This window comes from Nannobrachium achirus, assembly GCF_963921795.1.
Source record: "Nannobrachium achirus genome assembly, chromosome: 3".
NCBI classification, from domain to species: domain Eukaryota; kingdom Metazoa; phylum Chordata; class Actinopteri; order Myctophiformes; family Myctophidae; genus Nannobrachium; species Nannobrachium achirus.
Window position 1 is genome coordinate 61,923,064 of NC_137812.1, and position 15,567 is coordinate 61,938,630.

General features: G+C 41.5%; 1 protein-coding gene across 1 annotated transcript; it reads right to left on the reverse strand.

Annotated features, from left to right (window-relative positions):
- Positions 1 to 4,405: 4,405 nt before the first annotated feature.
- On the reverse strand, positions 4,406 to 14,884 carry LOC308282367 (visual pigment-like receptor peropsin; the record flags this gene model as incomplete). Its single annotated transcript, XM_080722713.1, has 6 exons — positions 4,406 to 4,897; positions 8,022 to 8,245; positions 8,328 to 8,432; positions 8,978 to 9,077; positions 12,962 to 13,167; positions 14,764 to 14,884. The coding sequence occupies 6 exons, from the start codon at positions 14,882 to 14,884 to the stop codon at positions 4,406 to 4,408; spliced, it is 1,248 nt and encodes a 415-aa protein (XP_080578839.1).
- Between the last annotated feature and the right edge of the window lie 683 nt (positions 14,885 to 15,567).

Below are 15,567 nucleotides of genomic sequence, written 5' to 3' on the forward strand. Positions count from 1 at the left end.
TGAAGAGAATGTTTTGGACAACCTTTTAAACCAGACCATGTGTCCAAAATGATGTGTCAATTCTCAGTTGTACTGTTTGGTCTCTCTGAAGCGACTGGTGCCCTGGAGCTTCGACAGTAATGTATATCTGGATGGTCAGTTGCTCTCAGGTGGTGTTTGGAGCATGTGAGTGTGGGTGTTGGAAGTAAGCTCAGCACATGGCTGTCGCCCCAGAGTTGCCCTCTTCTGTCTACACTGTGTTTGTTGCGTCGCTGGGGACTTGTGAGTGTTTTCTGGTATTCTATTTCTGTGTGGGTGAGTCAGAGCATGTCACAAACAAAATATGTCAATAACACTGTAGGGGAAAAACTCCTGGATTTCTGCACACACATACCTGAGCTGTGTGAACAGACACTATCTATAATGTACAGTATAAGCGCACAGCAACTTCTCAACTGAGATATAACGCTGACTCATCCCTTTGAATACAAAGTAAATATCCAGTCTCAGTATGTACGATTACCATTCAAGACATTTTGACATCCACACGTAGCCAGTACCTTCTGATAAACAAAAGAAATCACCTTCAAAAGATTATTCCATGATTTTCCTCTGCGATGATAAGTTGTAGGTGCTGTGCGGTAAATCCAGGCTGTTAGGTGGCAAGATCACTATACAAGTAAGTCACATACATGTATAGGCCTAACCAAATACAATGTGGATATACTCCAGTCCAATCCTTAGACAAGATAGATCCTGATCAGTGTCGGCTTGCTCAGTACAGTACCTCCGTTCTTCTATCACTCTATCTGGTAGAGTCGGCTATCTCTGTTGGGCATGCCTTTCTCACTCTCACCCTGTTGAACCGTGAGAGGCCATGTGGCTCTCCAATGTCATCTCTGCCAACCCCCCCACGCCTCTCTCTCTCTCTCTGTCTCTTTCTCTCATTCCCCTGTCCCTCGCTTGGGAGTAGGGCTGTCACAATTATGACATAATCGTCTAATCGCAATTACTTGACATAATCGTCATAATCGTTTACATGTTGGAAAATGTTTATATGTTCAAACATTAAAAAGAAAATAGTGGAAATAGCAGATCTACAAGCTCACATGTGACGCGTTGTGAGCTTGTAGATCGGCTATTTCCACTATCAATGTTCTTTTCATATTTAGGTTATGTGTCATATCTGCCATGTGCAACTTCAAAGCCTACAGGCCAAACAGAAATGTAATTGTCAAGGACAAAAACACAATTAAATCGGTAATCGCAATTATTTGAGTGACAATTAATCGTCATGTAAAATGTCATAATCGTGACAGCCCTACTCGTGAGAAAGAAATAGTGGACCTGCAGTCACACTACACAGCAGAAGTTATTTCGATCCTAGGGCTGGGCCATCATTGGGGTGTGTGTGTGAGGAATGTGCGTGCCTGTGTGCGTGCTTGTCTGTGTGTGTGTGTGTGTGTGTGTGTGTGTGTGTGTGTGTGTGTGTGTGAGGGGGGGGGGGGTCAAATATGCAGACATGTCTAAGACCTTAAGGAATGGGATGAGAATCGAACCTAGCCCCGTTTCACATGTAGAAAGTCCAGCCATATGGGGCGCCCGCCCGCTGGCCTAGCGGTCCAGGCACATTCCACATAGGCTCTGTGCAGCCTGGCAGCGTGTCGCGGGTCCGAGTCACATTCCTAGCGACCTTTGCTGCGTGTCCTCCCGGGCGCCGCTCTCCATTCAGACATGCTGCCATTCCGACATTGACTTGTAATTGTCTGAGTGGCGGCACTTCCATAGAGGTTAGGGTTAGGGTTAGGGTTAGTGTCAGAATGGGGGGATGTCGGAATGGCAGCATGTCGGAATGGGGGGATGTACCCGTCACTACCCATCTATCTCTCCCTGTTTCCTGTCTATCTTCACTATCCCCCCCTATCAATAAAGGCATAAAAATACCCCAAAATATCTTAAAAAAAGAAAGAAAATACAGCCAATGTAGGCTCTATTGGTGGGTGTTTCAACGGTGTTATGTTACGTGTATTGAAGTGGATATAGTAATATGATCATCATTGCTCAATATATCATAGCTCTTGCTTCACAAGAGAGCTCCACTGGTCATGACTTTGGTGTCAGAGATTACCAGCTCACACCGCCGATCAAAGCCAAGAAGAAGACACTCACCGCCAGGTAGCAGTACTGAGATACAGCTGAAAACCAAGAGTAGGAGGGAAGATGTGGTCCTCAACTCGGTCTGAGGTTGTTTGAAGTGTGTGTGTGTGTGTGTGTGTGTGTGTGTGTGTGTGTGTGTGTGTGTGTGTGTGTGTGTGTCTGCGTGTGTGTGCGTGTGTGTGTGTGTGCGTGTGTGTGCACGTGTGTGCGCGTGTGTGTGTGCCACGCTACATTCGGCCCAAGGTGCTATAGATCAGTAGTTCCCAAACGTTTTAGCTCAAGACCCAAAAGAGAAATGAGTGAAAACAGCAGATCTACAAGCTCACAACGCGACGCGAACATTTGTTTTCTAATTTATGGAATTGAAAAGTACTGAAAAAAAAAATCATAGATTTTCTTTTTAGCTAATTCATGAAAATCGTTGCTTTTTTGGGAATGTTTTTTGAAAATGTTTTGAAATAAATAATAATTAAAAACAAAATTTAGGGAACAAAAATTAAGGGAACCATAAAAATGTGTCCGTGACCCTCAAAGAGGTCCCGACCCAATGCTTGGGAACCACTGAACAGTGCTATAGATGGCTTGGTGGGGCAGTGATGTCTGTGAGTAGGCCTATCTATCAGATCAGCAGGGGAGGACTTGGCCTTGAGCGTTGGGTTCAACCCATCTGATAGTGCCAATCAATGGTAAAAAGGGAGCCAATCAAGCAGATTCTGTTGGCCCAATTTTGGAATGTAAATCTTTGGAGATATGTATATCTTGATTCTTCGGGTTCTCAGAATGTCAAAAATGTTTCTTTTTGGGTTTAGCTTGTGTTAGCATAATTAGCCAATTAATCGTCAAAAACAGGAAATGGCAATATAACTTTACTTCTAGGTAACTTATAAAGGTGATTAAGTCCATGTTTGTGAGGTCCAGAAATTAATCTGTTACCATTGTGTCATACAACCTTTCATTTTTAAGTTTTAGTCAACTTTGAACGCTCTCACAGACTCTAAGATGTATGTTTACAAGTCATCAATTATCATCATCCTAAAAATAAATCATTCAACCCTTTGTCTGTGTAATAATTATGTAATAATCACACCGAAACCAGAAATAGCTATATTTCTTTGCTTTAAGTTAATTAATAATAGCCATACAGGTGAACTGTAGGACTGCGGAGAACTGTTTCTTGCAGCCCTCGCCAGGCCCACAACCACCAGAGGCCAGTACAGCTCTACACAGTACACACTATGACTATAATAAGGTAAAACTTAGTTCTTGGCTAAACTTAGTTCTTGGCTTGCTAACCCTTTTTTCCCTTTGTTTTGTTTTACAGTTGCAGATTGTAGACCTACTGTAAGACATACGTATAATTGAATGGGGAAGATGATTCTGTCTTTAAAGCGTATAAAAGTATTTCCAGTCAGGTATTTTGAGTTAACTGTTTAATCAACAATTGCCTCAAATCATTTACAGTAGAAAATATACTCATCATGTAAAATACAGACTTGGCTTTAAATGCAAAAAATATATATACCGTACATCTGTATGCATACATAATATGTGTGCATAAGTGGTTGTCAAATATTAGTTAATATTACTAATATTTGACAACCACCACCGACAACCAGCCCTACTCCTTGAGTAAAATATGGGTATTAAATATAAAGATGATTCTAAATCGTCTAGTTCCATTCCTTGTTTCTGATTGGCTGGTTTCCCTTTAATTGCTGTGGTATATTCTCATATACCACAGCATATCAAACCCAGGTGCGTTATTTCTTTCCAGAGTGTTCCACAGTGCACCAATTATCTGCACCTGTGTTGTTGTCAAAAAAGCTGGGAACTACTTTCTTGCCGATCTTGTAGTGAATTATTAGTGAAATAGAACAGTTTTAATTGGTACATGTCTATGATTTTTCATGTTGCCATATTGTAACCGTTTTAGAAAAGCAATAAGCCACGCGAGGCATGTGGTTACCTGTATTTTATAACGGCTGAGAGGGTTGGAGACACTCAGCTTTTCCTCGTGTCTCGGCCTCTCAGCCGTTATAAAATACCAGGTAATCAGTAATCACATGCCTCTTGTGGCTTATTGCTTCAATATACACACTCAAAAAAGGCCTAGGCCTATTGGGTTTTAAAATATTTAATGAAAGTGTTATGTGACCATTGACCAACATTTCAAGTTTTTTACTGCTGTATGAATGAAAAAAACAAACAAAAAACAATTGCTTCTCTCACATATAAAAAGTAGCACGGATGACGGTTCTATTTAAGTCCTTTACAGTCTGGCACATTCAGACTCTAGGTCAGTCTCCAACGGATATGGCTGTTCAACATAGAACATCTCCTTATTGACGGGGGGAGGTGTGCCAGGAGGGCTTCCCACGCCAGAGTCTCGGCTTGGGTCTGGAAGGGGCAGGTGCCCCGACGACGCGTACTTCTTCTCTGTCCGGCTGAGAGGAGCCCTGCGTTTGTTTCCCGTGCCGTGATGACGTGCGTTCCCGTGGCCGTCGCCCCTCGGCTTGAAACGCTTGAGCTTGACCGTGTCTTTGGCCTCGCGGGTGCAGGGCAGCAGGACGGCCACATCCTTGCGGAACTTGGAGCTCAGGCCAAAATAGATGAGCGGGTTGTAGAAGCTGGCGGACTTGGCAAAGAGGCGGGTGAAGATGCTGGTGAGACTGGGCACGTGGAAGCCCCAGGCAGACCACATGGACACCACGGCGTACGGCGACCATGCCAGGATAAAGGCAGTGCAGATCACGATGGAAACCTGAAGGGAAAGGGAGTAGAATAGACCGTTTGTCAGCCTTCTGATTGGTCCCTGATTGGTCCCTGGCCTTCTGATTGGTCCCTGGCCAACCAGAAAAAAATATTCACTTTTCGCTACCGGGGGTGGAGTTATGCAGTGGGAGAATGTCGCTTCGGTCTTCACCGCGGTGCCGTGATGCGGAGCACGGCCAGCGTGCAGTACGGCTTTGCACGGTCATAGCGATTTCGATCATTATAATGAGCTTCAACAGACTAGTTCACATGAACCTTATCAATGTAACTAAGAGTTTCGATTGGGTACATATATTTTAAATGGGCAGAATTACGACAGCCAACCTATTATGCAGTGGAATTATAGGCTGGCTGGCAGCTTCCTACCCAAGATGCACTGCGCTTTCTCTCTCTATTTCTGTCCTCTGCCTGTTCCAGAGGATTAAACTAATTAAAACATATATTTTCGGGGGAAAACTCCTGTTTTGCAATGTAACTACTGTACTTTTTTCTTCTCTTTTTATTAATATCATGTAGATGTGTTTCTTTTGGTACTTTAAATAGCTATAATGAGGCTATGAAAAATCTTTTTCCCCCATTCATTTCCAATATAAAAACAACCTGCCCTGGTTTTTCTGTCCCACTGGGATAAACTAATTAAAACATATATTTTCGGGGGAAAACTCCTGTTTTGCAATGTAACTACTGTACTTTTTTCTTCCCTTTGTATTAATATCACGTAGATGTGTTTCTTTTGGTACTTTAAATAGCTATAATGAGGCTATGAAAAATCTTTTTCCCCATCCACTTCCATTATAAAAGAATCTGCCCTGGTTTTTTCGTCCCACCTAGTAACAAGAGCAAAATGGGGCGGGATTTGACATACGGTCTATTCAGTAAATGGGTCTTGGACCATCATCCAGCCCAATGTTTCTCAAATGGCGGTACATGTAACCAGCGGCGTCAGTTCAGAAAAAGCTTAGGTATGGCAACATGACTGGTGTCTTGCACACACACGAGGGCGCGCGTGCAAAACACCAGTCATGTTGCTATACCTTAGCAACAGGCACGATGAAAAGTACATTTTATTATTTCCCCCCTGTAGCCAAGGTATGGCAGCTGCCATAGCTTGCCATACCCAATTACCCGGGGGTACTCCAGGAGGTATGTGAGAAAAAAACTAGAAAATGGGAATATGTATTTTATTGTTATGGTCAATGATAAAACATGGACAGACTTTGTGTGAACCTGCTCATCTGTAAAGTGTTAAACCTTCTAAAATGGCTAGTTCCATTTCTTGATTCTGATTGGCTGGTTGCTGTGGTATATGAGACTATAACCCACACCTTGAATCAGTTTATATCAAACCCAGGTGCGTTATTTCTTTCCACAGAGTTCCACAGTGCACCAATTATCTGCACCTGTGTTGTTTCTGCAGCCTGGCCGGGAACTACTTTCTTGTAGCTTGGGACTACTTTCTTGCAGAGCAGACCTTATATAAATAAAACTGTTCTATTTCACCAATAATACACTATATATTGTATTATTAGTGAAATAGAACAGTTTTAATTGGTACATGTCTAGATTTTTCATGTTGCCTTATTGTAACTGTTTTAGAAAAGCAATAAGCCACACGAGGCTTGTGGTTACCTGTATTTTACACCGGCTGAGAGGGTTGGAGACACTCGGCTGCGCCTTGTGTCTCCCTACGCCTCTCAGCCGGTGTAAAATAGCAGGTAACCACTCGCCTCTTGTGGCTTATTGCTTCAATATTACAACTGTTATTGAATAGAAAGCAATGTTTATTTGCCATTATGCTGTGTTATTTTGAACATATTGGCATTGGAACTGGACTTTTGATGTACCTTTTTTAAAGAAAAATGCTGTAGTCAGGGGAGGGGGGGGGGGGGTACTCGGCTTCAGAAATCAGCATAAAGGGGTACTGCAGCCAAAGAAGTTTGAGAACCACTGATCCAGCCAATCCTCCATACAGCAGGACTGATTCGCAATGTCAGGTCAGGAGACCACCAGTGATCCAAATGGACCCTAGCGGGTCTGTAAGTCAGTGTTTCTCAACCACTGTGCCTGGGGACCTTTGGTGTGCCCCTGAGAAGGGTCAAGTGTGCCCCTTGAAACTGCTTGAAAGCCAGTATTGTATTTATCATTTTAAAAATGATTTAAACTAGTAAAAACAGCCGATCTACAAGCACACAACGCCTCGCGGTGCGAGGCGTTGTGTGCTTGTAGATGTGCTGTTTTCACTACTGTTGTGCGACAGCCTTGTATGATGAAGCAGGGCTTTACTTTGCGAAGAAACGTACACATTTTAAACTTGGGAGATACAAGGTTTCTTCCCGACAGTGACGATATTTACACCCCCTCATTATGTTGGTGTGCCCATGGATTCTTGGGACATGAAAAGTATGCCCATGCAGAAAAAAAGGTTGAGAAACACTGCTGTAAGTAACTCTGAGAGACTAATGAACAATGGGTTTCATTGATTGATAGAATACTTTTTTTTCCTTCTAAATATCCCTCGATTTTGAAAACCCATTTTTCACCCGGTGTCAATTATTTAATGTGATCCTGGGGTGCTACACTCCCTCTTCCAACCTGGGGAGACAACGGACTGAATTCATGCTTCCTTCTATGCGTGCGGAGTCCAAGTTGCTTCTTTTCACCAGAAATGTAAAGGTCTTTGCGCACAGACGCGTTTTTCAACCATTGCGTTTTTTCCGTTTGCTGCATAATTAAAACGCATTGGAGTTGGTGTGCAATGCTGTGCGGAATCGACGCTGCGGATCCCAAAAGGAGTCATAAAAGGAGTGATGAGTTTTTTTTACCACATGCGACAATACGCACAAATCAAACTGGGTTCGATTGAGAAAAAAACGCACGGCTGCAGCCACTTGTCGCACGGCAAATTCGGAGCCGGTGTGCATGAGGTCGTAGAGAATCATTGTTTTCTTATAAAAAAATGAAATTGTCCGTTTTATCCGTGCGAACAAACGCGTCTGTGTGCAAAGCCCTTTATTCAACAACAAAAACACAATTAAATCGTTAATCGCAGTGAAATGAATCGTCATGTAAAATGTCATAATCGTGACAGCCCTATGTGCCAGTGCAGTACTCACTATTGTGACGTCTCTCTCAATTTTCCTCTGCCTGTCCGTCAGGTCCCCCTCTGAAGACAAGGCGTTGCCCCTCTTCACTGTGTTGATGATGGATATGTAACAGAAGAGCATGACCAGCACAGGGACGAAGAAGCAGCAGATCAAGATGGAGATAATGTAGGACTTGTAGATGGTGGAATAGCTGGCCTTGGCCCAGTCAATTTCACATGTTCCATAGCCACGATCTAAAGAGAAAGTACACACCAAACAGTGTTTTATTTATTTATTTAAAACAAAGATACTATGTCATTTTAAAACCAAACCTACCTGTGTAACTGCCCCAGCCCACCAGGGGTGCCACTGACCAGAACACAGCTGCTAGCCAAATCAACACCAGGCAGATTACAATGGTAGTTTTGGTGATGCGGTGAGCTAGGAAACAAAACAACAAATTGTTTTAAAATAAATGATCACTTTTGAACGTATCCAACCTAATTGCTAATCTATTCTCCGTTGCACAACCATTCTGCCATGTGCCATTTGACAAAAAATACTCCCCCCTGATTTTATATGAAGAAAGAAGAAATATTATTATTAACCTCAACATTTGGTGAAAGGTGGCAGAAAGAAAATGAGTCTAAGTATACATTAGCCAATATTTCTCAGTCCAAAAACGATTAACACAGTTCAACCCAAAACATAAAAAAGTAGTCAACCCAAAACATAAAAAGTAGTCCTAACAAATCATACAAGGCCGTCGCACATACAGTAAGTAGTGAAAACAGCTGATCTACAAGCACACAAAGCCTCGCGGTGCGAGGCGTTGTGTGCTTGTAGATCTGCTATTTTCATTAGTTTCGTTCATTTTTAAAATGATAAATACAAACCGAACGGTCTTGGACGTACAAGGTTTCCACCCAACAACGACGAAATTCAGTGCTTATGAAATGGAATCGCATGGCTGGGTGGTGCCCTACCTCTGTTAGGATGACATCCTTTGATGTATCTGGTGACACTGATGATGGTCAACGTGTTGATGCTGCTCAGGCCAAACACCAAGGTGAAGAAACCATCAACCTGGTTGAAGAACAGCAACAGCAATACAGTCACAACCTGAACAGTAAATGTAAATCTACAAAGTGCAAAAATGCAGTAATAAAATCAATAATTCAGTTTTGTGTTTGAAAACACATTTGGATTTGTTTATTGTGTGCATTTACAATGGCTTTAAAGGGTTTCTTTCTAGATTAGAGTAATAATTGTTAAAATGACATGTCTAGATTCAAATAAATCATATAGAATTATCTGCAGATTCTGTTTTGAAAACTAATTTATGTATTTGTATAGGCTGATATACATTATAGTGTCTTTATCCCCTTGCCCTGTCCACAAGATCCTATGACCCATGTAATATGGGTCACAAGTCATTATTACTTATTATTTTATCTTTAGATGTGTTGTTTTCTGTTGTTCTGCTTTATTTTATATACCACTGCATTGTCTGTAAGGAAGCAGAAAACTCTTATGTACCTGTACAAAAGACGTAACAATAAAGTACAACCTTGACCTTGATATGTGTGTGTGCAAGTCCAGTATGGGAAGAAGAAAGGAATGACAAAACATACTGCTCTCTCCTTTTTATTTGAACCAACAAGCCAGTGTCTTCACTGGTGGCCTCATCAGGTTACTTTCAACATAGAGCAGTGTATTGTGTGCAGACATTGCCTTCTTCTTCACTTGATTATTTTTGGTGCAGTGCCGTGCCATCTTTAAAGAACTGTGGGGATGTGCATATCCAATTTCTTAGTATCTATAGTATACTAGTAAGACGCCTCAGGGCGACATGCAACCTCGCCCTCTGCGTCAATGTATATCGGACAGGTTACCCATATATTCAGACCCCTGGTACCCATATATGGAGATCCATGTACTGTATATGGAGATATGCTGTGACATGTTTACTCAGTTATTCGTTATGTGAAAGTCCTATGATGTCTATGACATCAGTGTGATGTCAGAGCGGCAAACACATTCTGTTAAGAGTGGTTCCCCTGACATCACAGTGACATCAGAGCATGATGACAAACCCATAGAATCACAGTGTCAGGCGTTAGAGAAACATACGTGACTGTTCACATACCGTACTAAACTGCTAACCTACGGTCGCAATTATATTATAATATACATAATTTCAATATGTCAATATATCTTTACACACATCATTAACAATGTTAATCAATGTTATGCAAATGCTCTGAAAGATATTCTGATTGTTACAAGTCATTACATAGAAGAAATGGTCAACATGGTAGACACTATCTAACAGTGAAGTCAAGCTCCCTGAAGACCAAGAAGCTTTTAGTATGTTAAGCCATGTAGTTGATCCTATTACCTGCAGTTATCTGTCTACACTAACACTCCCACACAGTTTTCATCCACACCTTTATCTAATGATCTTTGTCAAACAATCTAAGTTCAACTAAGATGTGTTTGGGACTGGTGTTTTTATAAATTATGTATGAACAAGACTATAGGGCATTATAGTGATCTATTCTCCATCCGATCGATGATCGATGGTCAGTCAGTCAGTTAGTATGTCTGTCTGTCTGTCTGTCTGTCTGTCTGTCTGTCTGTCTGTCTGTCTGTATCAGAGGCATCATTCCATTAGAAGATAGCAGAGGTAACTGCGTTGTGAGCTTGTAGATCTGCTATTTTTGCTATTTTTTTAATTTGAAACAAATCACCCGTAATGACATGCCCAAAAGGAGGCCACAGTGAGTCATGAATGGATGGTTGCAGAAAGAAAACAAGTATATGTCAGTGCCGATCTAAAGTCAGAATGATCTGCAAAAAACATTCAGAGGTGGAGGAAATATGAATAAGACATTTTAAATGTGAAAGCTAAAGGGGGTGGCAATTGCCATCCCCTGGAACCACAAATGACGCCCCTGATCTGTATACACAATAGGGATGGGACAATATGAAAATGTCATGTCACGATTTACGATATAATATTATCGCGATAACCAAAATATCCCCAACATCCATAATCCCGGGCGGAACATTTGCCAAAAGAAGCAACGCGTTGTGAGCTTGTAGATCGGTTATTTTTTGGCAAAGAGGTTTGGTCGAGAGTGAAAAGAAACACTGTATCAAGTACCGGTACGTTATTTCCAGGTCTGTTTGACCAATTAATTATAGAGGGTTTAAATGGTAGTGGATATGGAGCTCGGCAAATAAAAGGTGAATTGATCCCAGTGCATGACGGAGGACAATTTCACGATACATTTAAATCTCCACGATACTATTATCATGAGTGTTTTTTATCACGATAAACGATTACAATAACGATTATCGATATCGTCCTATCCCTAATACACAAATATACTAATTCACTTGAATGAGCATATCGTCGCTGTCGGGCAGAAACCTTGTATCTCCAAGTTTCAAATTTGTATGTTTTTTCATAAAGTAAAGCCCTGCTTCATCGCACAACGCCGTTGCACAAAAGTAGTGCAAACAGCAGATCTACAAGCACACAACGCCTTGCACCGCGAGGCGTTGTGTGCTTGTAGATCGGCTGTTTTCACTAGTTTAGTTCATTTTTTAAATGATAAATACAAAATGAATGGTTTTGGACATACAAGGTTTCCACCCGACAACAACGATAATATTGATGTATAATTATGCCTACAGACAGAGATATGTCACTGTAACCCTAATCTCTGGCTGTCTCATAAAAAGTAATAAACGGCCCAATATAAAACCAATGTGTTTCTGTGTGACTAATGGCAAAGGTGACAATCGCATTACACTCTGAGCTTCAGATGAAAACATAATTTAGTTTAGTGTATCTGTTCTGGCAACAGAAACATTTGTTTTCACCTACAGCAGGTGCCATATCGTTGCGGTCGGGCAGAAACCTCTTATCTCAACCTCTATCTCCAACCTTTTATGTTGCAAATGAATGACCAACTTCTTCAAAGCAACGTGATATTGTGAGCTTCGTTCTTTTCGTTCTTTTGAGCTATTTTGGAATTTTGTGAAAGTTAAGTTGTCAGTGGTTTTATAAATATTGAACAAATGAAAATTAAATACTTAATTACATAATAACGTTGGAGCCTTTGGGGGGGGGGGGGGGTGACGATATTACAGCATTTCATGGCCTACATTTTGACACCTGAAGTTAATAATAAATGTGACTAGATATCTTTGTATATTTGAATTAAATTTTTCTCCTTTTATTGTCCTTGAGCTATCTAAAAAGAAAAAAATCTAAAATTACTACGTAGCTATAGCAGACAGGGATTTACAAGCTCACAGTTTTCCCTATGAATACAGGAGTGCCTTGTGATTTGACTTGGTGTGCCTCGGGCACAAAAGGTTTGAAAAGCTATGTAGTTGTGAGTAGGGCATTCACAAAATATTAGAATATTAGAATATCAAAGTCACTATTCGACGTTGTTCACCGAAGTTGAATATTTGCTTATTTTTTTATTTTATTTTATTTTTTCTCTTTAATTAATATATAGTTTATAAAGCTTGGCTAGATAGGAAGTCATAAGAAAGAATGAGTTGTCAATGTCCCTGGTGGATGAATTTGTTAATGCTCTATACCAGGGGTTCTCAAACCTTTTTAGGCTGTGACTCCCAAAATAAACATAGTTGAACTGGGGACCCCCACCCTGACAAGCAATTGGAATTGTAGGTATTACATTTAATGTGACTTGGTTCCGCAGATAAATATTGTGAAAATAGCAGATCTACATGCTGCGAGGCGTGAGCATGTAGATCTGCTATTTTCACAACGTTCGCCTCTTGCTGACTTAATATTTGACAGTTTGGCCAGTCCTGTCGAATATTCGACTATTCGAATACTTTGAGGTCGAATAATAATACTAAAAATCACTATTCGTGAATGCCCTAGTCGCGAGCATCCCGCCCAGCGTTCCACTTCCTACCTGGCATGTCCAAATGGAGGAGATCAGAAATCCGTTGTCCTTAAAGATGTTGAAGATCTCCAGGATCCCGCGGGAGTAGCCGAATACAGAGATGCTAGCGTCAGAGATGGCCAGGTTAAAGGTCAGATAGTCAGTGGGCTGCAGGGTCGACCGCTGCTTGATCAGAACGAAGAGTACAATACTGTTGCCGAACCACGACAGCCATCCTGATGAGGAAACCACGAGTAACAGGGTCATGAGCTTGTTTTTCTTCATATTGGTTCATTCATGGCGATACGATACGATTCGATTCAATGATGATTTAAAATCGATATACTATTTAGCAAAGAAATTAAATCTGTGTGAAAGGTGTGGATAGTGCAGGTGTTTAAGGGAAACATGTATTATTATGGATATAAATAAGTAAACACTGTGATTATCTGCCAAATATATGGACATTGTATATTGACAAACCTGCACCTTGACATGAACCCAGAGATTACACACATTTATTGATAGACCAGTGTAGCTATATCACAGGAAGATGTGTCATTATGTTGTTTACATTTATTAAATAGGCCTATTCACATTGCAGTTTACAAAAGATAATAGGTAGTACAAGTGATAAACAGCCCAGGTAACCTACATTTAAAAGCATATAGGCTACTCTCCATTTAAATGTGAGGCAGTAGGCTAAGTAGGCACATCATGTCATGAATGGAGATCAGGGGTGTCACATGGGGGGGGGGGGGGGGGGGGAGTGGGACTGAGTTACTAGGGCCCAAGGTGGAGGGGCCCTAGTAACTTAAGCTATTGAAAAATAGCAGATATACAAGCTCACAGCACGGCACCGAGACCAAGTGCCGCGCTGTGAGCTTGTAGATCTGCTATTTTTGAAAGGTCGTGAAAATGTGTGCAAAGCTTTGAATATATGTGTTTTTTAAGCGAACATTTGTAACTCAAATTTTGCTCCTGGGGGGTCCCTGGAACTAAAAGTTTTGAGATGGGGATCCATGGCCAAATACATATCATCTTGGGGGTCCTTGACATGAAAAAGTTTGAGCACCACTGACAATTTTTCAAAAATAGCAGATCTACAAGCTTCGCTGTGAGCTTGTATATCTGCTATTTTTCAATAGTTGACATTCATGGGGGGGCCCGCAGTGAATCCTTGTACCCAGGGCCCAGAATTTGGTGTGACGCCCCTGATGGAGATCTCTGGAGTCTGGAAGTGAATCCAATCATTGAGGTCAGCTTGGAGATTTGTCCTGCACCACTAATAGAATCAAATCCCACTAAACCACCACCACCACAACACTGTAAGAACTAGTTTCTTCACCTTATATGCCTCTGTTGTCCTTCTTGTTGCCTTAAGATGTTTTGTGTGTAAGTGTTTGTTGCTGTTTATCTGTCATTTTAATGTTGTCTAAATGTATATAAGACAAAAGACAAATTTCCACACTGTGGACAATAAATGAAACTAACTAAATAAATGAAACTAACTAACTAACTAACTACAACACATTTAGGGTCAGTAATATATTGCTGTAGTTTAAAGTGAAGCATTATTTTCAATTCATGTGTCTGCATCCACAAGACTCATCTGTGTGACTGAACAAGCAGCTGTTTGCATGCATTACAAATGAATGAATTAATTAATTAATTTTTAATAGATAAGCAAATACATAAAAACAAAAAGGCCTACATGGCCTATTTTTTTTTATCAGCCTAAAACTCTGAATTGACCACAGTCAAAAAGTGGTAACAGCTCAAAAAAAAAAAAAAAACAGTGTGTGTAATAATGTGTCATTTGTAGTACCCACCTAACACCAACAGATACACTCCTATGATCGTTTCTCCTTGTTCGGACAGAGGTGGATCCCTGCTGAAATCCCTGGTTAAACTGTGATTCCGCCACTGCCAGTTGGCAGTATTGAATGACATTGTGTAGTTACTAGTTAGTTAGTAGACGCCCGACATGGATGAAGCCTGCAGCTGCAGCCGTTCCAGAAAGACACCAGGAGCCAGACCGAGTCCAGCCGTCCAAGTTTCTTCACGGTAAATGCCGTCTAAATACAGTAGGATAGTGCTATGATCTGTCCGCTCAGTGGGGTGTGTGTGTGTGTGTGTGTGTGCGCGTGTGTGTGCGCGTGTGCGTGTGCGTGTGTGTGTGCGTGCATGCGTGCGTGCGTGCGTGCGTGCGTGTGTGTGTGTGTGTGTGTGACGCGACCACTCTAATCCCCCTGGTGATAGGCTGTAGCAGAAAGGTCAAACACGTGTTGGCACAATAGTAGGTAATATCAGGTAAGTCTGCAAAAGAAAAACAACTCTACTCAGTGGTGGAAAAAGTAGGCCTACTCATTTTTTTTTGAGCGGAGGTCACAACGCTCCTATACGTGGCCGTGTGTGTGGGTCTGTCTGTCTGTCTGTCTGTTTGTCTGTCTGTCTGTTTGTCTCCGTGTCCGTAGCCTGCACTCCTGCAGTAACCTTTTCTGACCACACATGTTAAGGGAGGGGCGCTGTTGCACGCACACACACACACACACACACACACACACACACACACACACACACACACACACACACACACACACACACACACACACACACACACACACACACACACA